Below are 13213 nucleotides of genomic sequence, written 5' to 3'. Positions count from 1 at the left end.
ATAAATATTTTTATTTATTTAATCTAGCCTCTTCCTTTATTAATTAAATCGGTACTTTTATTTATTTAATTAATCCATTGTCCTCTTCCTTCTAATCCTAGCCCTCCAACTTGTTCACGTGGATCATAAACTAAATTGTAGGCATATGACAAGTGTCAATTGTCTCTTCATTCACTTTGTGTTTTCTCCAAAGTCAACCCATCTCTTAATCTCCTCCCTTCATCTCTACCTACCGCTCAATCCTATTGTTTCTTTTTCATCTATTTGACCATGGTCATTCATCTTTTGACCTCTTTATTTGAACCCTTGATTTTCTTAGAGATGTTTATAAAAGAGTCTTTCTCCCCTCATTCCTCATATAACATCTACAAGCAATCATACCTATACTCTGCCAAAATCATTCTAGCATACATTATCACACTTTTAGCCATACATCAGCACAATCTCATCCATTCTTCCTTGAGCTCTTGTTCAAGTGCATTCAAAATCTTCTAAGATAAACCATCACCAAATACAAGATTATGGAGGATAGGAGAACAATGGAGACAATCCTATCACGGATGTAGAGGTATAATCTTAGTTATTTTATGGTTTATTTACATTGCATGGTAGTTCTCTATTGAGTTTTGTTGATTAGTTTGTAGATCTAGGGTTAGTGGTTGGCTTAGTTAGGTTTTACAAATAGGGTTCAAATTCAACATAAACACAATTACATATCAACAAGTGGCACACCTTGTGCTAAGTTTGGCTTATGACTTGAGTCCCCCATCCACTTCATCCTTATTTGCACCTATTCCTATACATTGACCTTATCCCATCCCCATTTGTGATGAATCTAACACATTTGTTATTTTATCCATACACATTAGCAAGTATTTTCATACATTTTGTTCTTTACCTTGATTTGATCAATTTCCCCGCTTGGTTCACTTTTGTGTCAATTGGAATTGAACTTAAAATTCAAATATTCATATTCAAATTTGAAACCCTGGCCCATTTGTGCTAGGCATTGTAAGCCAACTTGGTACACATTTTTGTGACTCATTGTTATGCCTTGGTATTTTAAGATATTTTATGTACAATTCATTTGAATGCAAGCACACTTAATTTCTAAGGGAAAAATGGATCATAATTTGCATCATAATCATATAGGCTATTGGCATGTTTGTGCATTTTTTCTTTGATTATTTTCTTAACACTATCAAATCAATCCATTCATGAAATTGATTTAGGAGAACCTTACCTTGACAATTCAATAAACTCCCTAAAGATGTTTGTAAACACTACCTTGACATATTTAATTACAACAAAAAAAGTGAACAAATCAATTATTGCAACATTCTATTAGGTCAAATCTACATGGAAGTTGAGATCTATGATGCTCAAGATTGAACCTACTAGACTTAGAATCGATACACCAAATTCTAAGAGCAACCTTATTGAAATTTCATCACTTTCCAAGGCATAAGCATTGGCAATTTTGAATTGTTCAAAAGTAATGATAAAAATAATGGGCAATTATTTGTCAACCATCAAAATTAATAATTTATTATTTTTATTTTTAAATTTCAAGATCAAATGGATAACTAAGACTTGAACATAAGACCTTTTTAATGTCTATAAAAATGATCTAACAACTAAACTATCATTTTTTTTATAAATTCACAATATAAAAGCTATTTACATTTCAAATTTAAAAACTTCATGGCAACAATTGAACTATACATTTATAACCAAATTATGTTCTTTATTCAAAATTAATAAGCTTCATGTAACCAAATTAATTTGTACATTCCAAGCATATATAAATCTTATGATTGTAGTGTTCATCTCTTAAATTTTTGCACTTAACTAGAATATGATGTTTATTTTCAAGTATTTGTATTATACTGTTTGTAGTGTTTATTTCAATATATTTATATTATAGTGTTTATGTTATTATATATCATTTATCAATATTGTGATGATTATTTTGTATCTTATTTGTTTTAATCTTTTATTTATTTGGATTGGGTGTTTATTTCATAAGCAATTCAAAATGTTTCACCATGTTAATTTATGTTATTTATTTCCTAACCAATTTATTTCGACTTTCTTATGTATCACAATATGGCATTTATTTCTTAATCATGAATCTGTGATATTTGTTTCTAATACATATATCCAAGTCTTGGTTTTTATCTTCTAGCCATGTATTTCAATTTAGTGTTTGTTTCCTAATCAATTCATTTCATACCTAGTGTTTATTTCCTAGTTAATCCATTTTGACCTTCCTATTTATTTGGATTAATTGCTTATTTCCTAACCAATTCAAAATGTCCCACCATGTATCTAAATAATGAGATTTATTTTGTAACCGGTCTATTTTGACTTTCCTACATATCATGGTTATGATATTTGTTTCCTAACCATATATCGAAATCATGATGTTTGTTTCCTACCCATATTCCTAGATCATGCTATTATCTCTTAACCATTTATTTCAATTTAATGCTTGTTTCTAGTCTGTTCATAATGAACCTGGTATTTATCCCCTTATTGGCCCATTATGCAGCTGGATTTGTATATAGACTAGGGTAATGGTTTAAATTGGACCCAACTTGAGATATCAATCATTTACGAGGTTAGGCTTTGAAATTTAATCCTAGGTAAGGTTGACACTTCAATTTCAATTCTCAGTCCTCCCAAATACCCATATAAGTGCTGTACCAACCTGGCTTCCAAAAATGTAGATTCAAATTTTGAAATTCAAACAATATTTAAAATTTGAAATTTTAGATTCAACCCCCAAAAAAAGGATTCAAATGCTTTTCAAGGAGGGAAATCTCCGAACTCTACGATACAATTCGATTACTCGAGGATTATAAAGTTTTATATAACGAGATCTCGCGTGGCCCCTGACAAGAAAAACTTCGAAACTCTAAGATCGAATTTGAATCATCATTAGGTATAACCGAAAAAAATTATTGAACTTTATTCAGGGTGAATGATTAGCCGCATTGGTTTCTATACACCATACAAAAATTGGCAATCAGAATTTTGATAGAACAGCAGTGATGTTGTTTCTATTGAGTGCATCCATACAATTTATCTGCTCAATTCCTCTTCCATTTTATACACTACATAATTATGCAGATTAAATTGTGAAAAACCTGGTTGCCCAAATGCAATCATAGATCTGTACAAAGATGAAGCTCCCATTCCAAGTCTTGAAGCTAAATTTACATTAAACATATACTGAGATAAATTTGGAAATACTGGCAAAAAATATATTAGCCCTGACTGAGAAGTGAGTGCATTTGGTTTTGCACCTCCATTACAAATATAAGGTTATGTTCAGATGAAACAGAATTCGGACTAATCAGTTGAGACTTTTTATCGAGTGCAGAGGAATTTAATGGTCTCTTACATTTCAATCTTGTGATAAATAAAGCAAGTGCAAACAAATGAAAAGGGAGCACAAGCACACCTTTCCTCCTAATATATAATGCACATCCATGCAGACTATATTATTTGTAACCAAACTCGTGTTGCAGGGTGAAAATTAAGCAACAACCTGATATGCTATCAATGATGAAAACAAATCCAACCTGAAATCAATAATCAGTACAAGTACCTAATAGCATTAATACAAACCAAAACAACTTTATCAAATAAAACATTGTACATGAAAATAATCAGAATATCCCCAGTTACAAATCATTGTATACTTCCGATGATGATTCGCCAGATGAAATTGCTGCAATGTAACATTCATAAGATCTTTAGCTTCCACCCTTAATGCATGCATATCTCAATGTCAACACAACAAGCTCACGTTATGTACAGTAATCATATATTTCCTTCAACTGTTCTAAATGCTAGCATGAACATTTTAGGAGTCCAAGTTTATCAGCTAGTATACCATTTCCGAGGAGCGTGGCCCAACTGTGATGTATACCAATCTCTCATGCAGTTGCACCATCAGGCAGCTGGGTCAAACTCTATACAGAAAGATTGCCAAAGGCATACGGTATTTTAAACTGTATGGGATCTGTTTGTGCACTCTCATTAAAACAGTAAGAACTTATTGAGCTCCCTTTGAACTATTCGAAGCAGAAGCAGAACTTATTAAGCTCCTTTTGAACTCTTAGAAGCAGAAACTAAATCGGTTGCAGTATATAATGCAGAAAAAGTACAGATGAGATCCCCACGAGTTTACTGCATATTGGTTGGAGGCTAAAACAAAATGAAGAATTTATCTTCATTGCAGTTGAAAACATTGCATCAAACTTGTTGAGGTAACATTTTCAAAAAAACATCAACACTACCAGAGGAGTCAACACTACCGTAATCTTTAAAAATATTTGAGATCCACATTATGACAAATAAATCAACTTTGGGCATTATATGTATTTGAATCCAGAAAAGAGTTAGGGCAGGTAGTCAGCTAGCCAATGCCCAGGAAACATAAGCTGTGAAATACAAGGACATGTAACTTAACAAGTAACAGTTTAATCTTAACAAAATGAAAAAGCTTTAATGAACGTTAATTTGTCATCGTCTATTCCTCCTACAGAATAGTCACTAATGTAATATTTAATTTGCATGGAATCACAGGGTAATGGAACTTAAAATCTCAAAAACGCAAAAAAAAAATTATGTACACCATGAATCTCAAATAATCCTACAACCAGCTTAAAGGAGATGGATAACAGTAAACCCAGAGATCAAAATTAAAAGTCATAATTCTGGCTACAAGAGATAGCTTTTATAATGGAAGAGACAAACTGTTGGCTCTCCTGGCTGATGCTAAAATCCAGGAAACAGAGCTAAACCAACAATATCCTGCAAATTCTGCATTGATAAAATTATAGTTTGCAGCTTAAAATATTCATCGCGAAGTCAAAATACCAAAAGAGAAAACTAAATCCAAGTAGTTGGAAATTGAATACCTATAAAAAATCCATTTGACTTAACCGAACACAATAATTAATGCCACAGCAAAAGCGCAAGGCATAAAACTTCAGCTGCCATGTCCTCTTCCCCAACTAGTCCACAGAGATAAACCATAGCGGCTGCAAATGCCAACTAAATTCTTCGATGCATGGCTGAAACCTGATTCCTCGAAATAGTACTGAAAACATTTTTTAGCTTAGTTAACAGTAAGAAGAAATTAAAAAAAGAAACTTTTATAACAAATAAATTTAACTCATGCCGATTGATGTCTAAAGAAAATTCTTACCACAAGAAATTCTGGAAAATGGACACAGGAAGTGTAGACAGTAATAGGCATCCAGAATAGCTCATATAGCTAAATTACAACACAAGCATAATAGTTTGCTCCTGGCAAAACTTCTGCCAGTATAGCCAAGAAGGACAAAAACACCTATGTTTGGAAAAAAAACCCATGCCTTCGAAATGGGGAGCAAAGATAATTCAAACCACTAAATGTGCAAAAGAGTTATCAATAGCATGTTGCTAGTTAAAATAAATAGTACAGTGTAATTTGTATTTGCACAACGTCAATGGACTTGGATCCATGAATGCACATTGATAACAATTGGACATGTCTGCGAAATCAGAGAAAATAGACCAAAAGGACAAAATGTTGTCCAGTCTGCCAAAAAACCCAGAAATTTTACCATTGATGTGATACAGTTTTGTACAAACAATGTAAATTTAATTCAAATAATGGAATATATCCAACGATCTGAGATTGCAAAGGAATACCATGCTACAATCCACAAACTCAAATCTTCGCCATTTTCATCTGATTGGGGCTTCACATTACAATTTTGCTAGATGTGGCTGTTCAACCATAATAAGAAAGGGCCTGTTTTCCATTTTAACCTGTTTCCCAAGCAAGTCCTCAACATTGACAATATGTCTAATTGCACCACCTTCAATCCCAAGGATGGCACATAATTCCCATCAGTGATTTAGTTCTTACATCTAAAACATCAATGCAAAAATGTCCATGTCAGTTTGCTCTTTGCTCTGCAATGCTCCTGAAAAAAGGGGGCAAGCAAAATTGCCAGAATTGAGGCAATGACCGGACAGTTCAAAAGTGATCACAAATAGTAACCTCCTTTCCCTAAGAGTGGGAAGTATTCGAAATTCCCCACCATTGGCTCAACTGTCAATGCATTCATATGTAAAGATATATGAGACATTTTCCAGGTAATTTACAGTTTAAATGCCTCCAGCAGAAACACAGCATTTCCATCCTCTGCCTGTAACTTGACCAGAAGACCGAACCCATATTTAGAAAGAAAAACCAACCTTCCTGATCCAACTGAAGGGGCAGTGAAATATTTTCTAAACATCAATTTCTCTCTTTGTTGACAGTATTTTTTTCTTTTTCTTTTTGCAACGTAAGCTTGGCATTGCTTTGGGAAGATGGAAGATTCAAGGAAAAGAAAGGTATGACAGAGAGAAGATTCAGAACCTTTATTCCTCCTCAGCTACACGAAAACAAATTTTCTCCAGCTGCAAGGGCCAATCTTCCCCAAGCTGCTGAGGATTCAACTCCATTGCCACCTTAAACTCTTCCAGGGAAATTGGAGGGTGACTCCTAGCTTTCTGTGCAGCTTCCATAGAAACACCTGTGCTTTGCACAGGCATAGAATGGCCAGGCCAGACCCCATTCACACCATGTGCTACCTTACAAGGATTCTGCTTGGAAAGCACTAGCTTGTCTTGCTCGTGGCAGGACCTTGCTCTTCTCAAGTCTATGGCAGACTTGATCAAGTTTATCAAGTGGGTATCCACTGCATGATTCAGCAAGTTAGCAGAATTAAAGGACACATTTTGGATACCCTCAGACGATCCTCTCTGCTCCATCTTCTTTTGCAAAGTCTCACTATCTGGCAATTGTTCATTGCTAACAAAATCTTCATGTCGATGACTTGATGATGGTGTAAGATAACTTATTGGGCTGTTATAGGGAGCTCTCCGAGCTGCACCAACACTTACCGAGCAGAATGGAAGTCCTAAAGGAGCAAGCAGTGGACTTTCAACCCTGATGGTAGACTTGTCATCATCATCCACTTGTTCAACTTCTTCTCCATCTTCCACAGTCACAACCTCAACAGGAACATGCTCTTGGGGAATTGGACTCTTAATGCGCTGACGCTTTGGAGAATGCAGAATAAAATTATTAATCTCAGCCTTAGGCTGCTCAGCTGCACCAGGAAGGCGCAATGGCCTATACAGATCACACGAATTGGGACCCCCATTTTCTGAACCTTTGACTGCCACTTCATTGTTAACAGCTCCCAATGGTGCACTTAGATCTGTTTTCCCATGAGGACCAAGAGGACTTGGTCGATCCCTGCCCTTGCGATCCCTTGTGCTCGACCTGCCTCTCCGAGGTGACTGAGGAAATGCATCCCCATTGGACCAAGCTGTAGAATTTGGAGCTGGAAGAATAGCAGTTGGAGATACAGATGGAGACAAAGTATTTTGCAGTGAACCATCTTCACCCCCAATGGATGAAGAGTTAGAACTAGGTTTTTTCCGAACACCTTTCACGGGCTTAGAAGTGCCCAGCAGAGCTGGAGATGGAGGGTCCTTACTCTGAGATGCATTTTTAAAAATGCCTAGTATAAACTGATTATGTAAGCGAATGTTCTCTGCGCCAATGATGGGTTTGCAAAGCTTGTCAAACTCAACCTTGTTGAGCTTCGTGCTGTGGAGATACCTCTGGAAAAGCCCAAAATACCGCTCGGCCCTCTCATGGCCTATTCTCTTCTCAATCTGAAGCTTCACTTCCAAAATATTAACCCGGGAAGGTTGTGGTTGCTGGGGGAGTGGCATTTCAATATTAATATGCCATACAAGCAACTGGGTTTCACAGATTATAACTTTCAAGTACCACGACAACAACTACCAGCTAACCCACCCCTGTTTCTTCTGAAATTAGGGTTAATTATAGTTGCTACTGCAATTGCCCAAAAACCCCAAAATTACAACCGGCATCCCAAAATACTCCCACACTTCACAACACCTCACTCTCCCTTGGACGAAAAAAAAAAGAAAAAAAAACCCAGTCTTGATGTTATGAAATTTTCCCTTGCTGCTGCTGTTCCTACTGGGTGTTTTTTTCCTTCTTTTTTTTGGGTATTGTATTGAACTGTATTGTATTGAGGTCAATATGGATCTGCTACTTGGAAAAACATAAACACCCAATTCAATCCGAGGAGACCAACAAAAAACCCATTTGCAGCAGTAATTCTCTCGCACTCACAAATCATTCAAACTGAAGAAGCTCCCGAAATACATAAATACATGTGAAAATCATACCTCTTTTGAGCTCCCCGAAGATAATATTTCTGAAGAGAAAATCACCCAATTTGGTCTGCCCACTACAACCCCAACTCAATTGTACTGAAATTTGTTCTAGTGCCGCCAAAACCTGAAATTATGTTGCTCCTCCGAACTTCTTGGAGATTCCCGACATGGCACCATAACAGTCAGCTGCTTCTTCTGCTTCTGCTTCTCGATCGCTGCTACTGCTCTCTTTCTTCTTCTGCGGCTGCATAATAATACTCCTTCGACTCTTCTTCTCGTTTCCCCCTTCGCCTCCTTCCTATTATTTTTTCTTTTTCCAGCTTTTGCTTTCTAATATTTCATACAACTGAATTAGGCTATACAATTGCTGAGCTTTTTAACTCTTGTTCGGACAAATTTTTCCTTCTACACTTTGTGTTTTCCTATTTGAGCAAGGCATTATTCTAATTAAAATGTGTATGGTGAATCTAAATATAGTTGAAGTCACAAAATATAATATAGGGAAAAATCACTAGTAATTTTAAAACCTTAAAAGAGAAAATGCAAAAGTGTCCAAGCTATGGTAAGTAACAAAATGAGACCATAAACTTAATTATTATCAATATGTAATATGTAGTTTTTGATTAATCTTAGTAATTTGATTGGTACATTAAATAATATTATAAATATCGCTTTTAAAAATTTGAATTTTTTTAAGACATATGATAGAGTTCATAACTCTAAAAAGCTTGCACAAGGATTGGAAGGAGAGTGACAAGAATACCCTTTTTCCTTAATGAATAGTATTCATATCCATCTCTCAATTAAAAAAAACAATTGTATGGTCTAATTCGATTATGTGAAATATTAGAAAAGCAATAACTAGAAAAAGAAATAATAAGACGAAATTCAAGAGAGAAACAAAAAGAAATACATAATAGTGTTGCAACAAAAGTGAAATAAATAAGATTATTACAACAATGTGTGTGTGTGTGTGTGTGTGTGTGTGTGTGTGAGTGTGACTGTGAGTGAGTGTGTGTGTGTGTGTGTGTGTGTGTGTGTGTGTGTGTGTGTGTGTGTGTGTGTGTGTGTGTGTGTGTGAGAGAGAGAGAGAGAGAGAGAGAGAGAGAGAGAGAGAGAGAGAGAGAGAGAGAGCCATTAAAAAATATAAGAAATTAAGAAATCAATTAAAGTACAATTTTATTATGCTAATCAAGTCTACAAATTATAAGAGCAACTAATCAAGTGTCACGTAGAAACTGAAAGAACTTTTATTGAGAAATGAAAAAAATACAAAAGAATTATCTAACAAAAGCCTTTTATGATTCAAAAAGATGTGATATGCATGATCATACAAAATGTTTATTAGATGATAACATAATATTATAAATGAATGAAGCACATCTAATAACTACTTTTTATTCTTAGAATCATCAATTCATTGTATTTTTAAGCTTAAGAGCCTTCATTAATTAAACTTGGCTAATATCTCAAATGTGGGAATATACCATCAAGGTAAATGTTACTATTCCTCTTGAGAGGAAGAGTAAAATGTCTTTAGTAGACATAATAAACTTTCTCTTTCAATGAATTTTTTAAATTTTCATAAGATCTCTTTCTAATTTGAAATGATTATGTGTGTACTTGATATAATTCCTATATGTACTCTCTCTTGATAGCCTATGATACATCCTTCAACATCCTTATTTATATTATTATAGTCATGGCACATTTGATCACCATAGTTCCTAACATAGGAGTACCTTTTGGTCAACATAATCTCGTATCATTCAAAACTATATATAGTAGTGCTTGTGTGTACCTTGTACTATGATAGTTTGTTGTGTGATGGCTTAACTATGTGTAGTGGTGTGTTGAGTGGATTTTTTTTCCATACATATTGTTATTTATTGTGCATTATCACACATATTTGTTGAGAGCATGTTCTTTAGGTGTTGAAAAACAATGGTTGTTCTTTGTGTAGGATTGTTACACATTATCTTGTCTCACCACATAACTTTATATTTTTTAATGCACTATAGTGATCAACTAATCTTAGATGTTAGGGATGTTGGCATTTGGCATAATTGATACAGATGCATGTGATGCAGTTGAAGTTGGATGACTGCACCGGTAAAGGATAGAAGTCTATTTGTGATGAAGATATTGAGATTCTATGAATAGATGACATGATCAGTTATTTGTGTTGTCATTGTTAGAAACTGATGTCAAATGTTGTTCCTGATGTCTTGTTTTGTCATCTAAGTGATTGGGTTTACCGACAGAGAGCTATAGTCTATGAAATAGGACTTTAACCAATAAAGCAGAGTTGTTTTGATTGGAGCTGATGATTGGTGATTTGCGGTTTGGATGGTGAACTTGTATCATGGAAAGGTGTATGTGAACTTGTGGAGATTACCGGAAGGTGTGTATTAAATTTCTGATGAAGTTTTGCTAAGGTTTTAGTAGGGTTTGAAACCAGTGAAGAAATCATCTAACTAGTAATGATTTTTGTTATGACGGTGATCGACGTCGAGTCTACATGAAGTTGGTAACACGACACAACCCGCGTGAAAGACTTGATAGATGTTTTGGCGCTATTCAAGGAGGATTTTCTTGGGAATCAACAAAACGCTTAGTAGAGTGTTTTGAGGATTTGACTTTGGTACAGATCGGATTTCCATGATGGGTTACGATCAACCAATGGTTGATATTGCATTGTAATTTGTTGTAATGATCTGTATAACGATTTGTGATGATCTCTTATAATTTGAATTGTAAATTCAAGATGTAATTAGGTTTTGTGGTTGACCTAGTTGAGATGGCTATTTAGGATGACACAATTGATGTTTAGTGTGTCGATGGTCTTAGAGAATGTGTTAAGCCATCCAAGAGAAGTGTGAGATCTGCCTGAGAGTTGCAGAGTGTTGTGTATAACTGGATCTAATCAAGCAAGCGAAGAAGTGCAAGTAACAGATCATTCTTTCATTGTTGTTCCCTAACAGTTGCAGTAGGTTAAATCTCTTAACCGAGTAGGTTCTAACAGGCCTTAAACATTTAAGTCTTCTAACAGGGCATCTCTCAAAAGAGTGTTAAATCCTCTCACGAGGTTGATCCTAACAAATCATCAAGCTCCTAATCGGGCTGCTAGGCAAATCGACTAATTGGGTGACTCCTAATAGAGTTTTCTCCTAACGGAGTGTATTGTAAGCTCCTAACAGGGCGTACTTCGAAAGAGTACAAATATTTGTGGGTGCCAACTCCCACCGTGGTTTTTCTCTATTTGGGTTTCCACATCAAAAACTTATGGTGTTCATGTGGGGAATGTTTTTCATGTGATGTTCTTGTTCATGTTTCATTTCATGCATTATTTCTGAGACACCAGTTATGATGTTTTATCAGAGGTTACTGGTATTGATAAGAAGTTGTTTGAGAAATTTTTTGATCTTATTGATAAGGTTAATGAGTTGGTAAATGGTCAAGTTTATATGATTACTTTGGTGGTGAAAGTATTGATAGATATAGTAAATGATTTGATTAATGTGTTAAGCAAATCTGATAAAGAGGTTATTAGATATGATTAAAGAAGTTGTGACATTTGTTAAATGGTTTCAGATCTGATATAAGTTTGTTTTTGGAGTTGAAGTTTCAATTGGTCTTAATACTGATTCACCCCCCCCCCCCCCCCCCCCTCTCTCAGTATTAACCGGGTCCTCATAGGATTAACAAGGGAGTTGTTTATTCTACCAAAATGCCTTTGTCAAATGGCTATGGCTAGATCTTCTAATGACATGTTTGTTCTAGAATAAGCAGAACATTGGTTTTTATTTTTAACTAAAAAAATTTATTGTTCTTTTGTCAAAAAATACCTTGTTGGTTGAGCTATTTGTTGAACACATCACAGAGGGTGAATAAATTTGGATCAATTCTTTTCAGATCTATATAACAATTAATCTTATACTGCAGTTGCAAAAAATGAAAGAACAAAGCACATTCAATACATGAACACTATATTTATGTGGAAAACCCTATAAGGGAAAAATCATGGTGAGAATCACACTCACACTATAATAAAATAGATTACAAGGTTTTAGGCTCATTGCCAAAGAGCAATATTCACCTGATGGACTTGCAATTCAAAGGCGCACAACCTTAAGGCAAGATACAAAGAAGCTTGTTGAACTGAGATGTATTATCTCAGGGCAAGATACAAAAATGAACCAATAGACTCACTATTTACCAACAAACCAGAGGAATAGCTGAAACTGAAATGAGTAGGATCTCTTGATCATGTAATTATCCTCGAATATCGGTGTCAAGCGACCAATATCATGGCAAGCACATCTTATCACAAATACTATCTTTGATCATTGTCTCTCTAAAGATGTTACTATCTAAAGCACTTCTCAACTGACTTTCCCACATCACCAATGTTATTTTGATGCAATGATGATGTGATGTGCGAATGTAACTAAATTAATCTGTGCAAATGGGTTAATGATACTATATGATAATGCAGCTTATAATGAATGCAACTAAAATAAATGTATATGAACTTACATGATAATGCAACTAGAATGAATTGATATGATAATGCAACTAGAATGAATTTATATGAACTTACACGATAATGCAACTAAAATGAATTGATATTTATATGATAATGCAACTAGAATGAATTTATATGAATATGATAATGTGGTTATAATGAATTATGCATATTTTTTATAGAAATATGTTAGAATACTTTGATTTATTTACCCCTTGATTCAATTAAGAAGAAATGTTAGTAAGAATGAAAGATTAGATTTGATGAAAGAATATGTTAGATGAGAGATTGAGTGATAAGATGGAATCAACTTGATAAGATGAAAATATATGATTTGATATGATTGAAGATGATACACAATCTTTTGTTTCTTTATTCATATTGCAATACATATTCATCACTGAGCCTTAT

At 34.6% G+C, this 13213-nt stretch overlaps 1 protein-coding gene across 1 annotated transcript; it reads right to left on the bottom strand.

Moving 5' to 3' along the window:
• Positions 1-5443: 5443 nt before the first annotated feature.
• LOC131037332 (uncharacterized) lies at positions 5444-8680 on the bottom strand. Its single transcript, XM_057969448.2, has one exon. The coding sequence runs from the start codon at positions 7798-7800 to the stop codon at positions 6433-6435; it is 1368 nt and encodes a 455-aa protein (XP_057825431.1). The 5' UTR covers positions 7801-8680; the 3' UTR covers positions 5444-6432.
• Positions 8681-13213: the final 4533 nt, after the last annotated feature.

The sequence above is a fragment of the Cryptomeria japonica genome, chromosome 3, assembly GCF_030272615.1.
Source record: "Cryptomeria japonica chromosome 3, Sugi_1.0, whole genome shotgun sequence".
In the NCBI taxonomy this organism is placed as follows: domain Eukaryota; kingdom Viridiplantae; phylum Streptophyta; class Pinopsida; order Cupressales; family Cupressaceae; genus Cryptomeria; species Cryptomeria japonica.
This window is presented reverse-complemented; position numbering and strand designations above follow the sequence as displayed.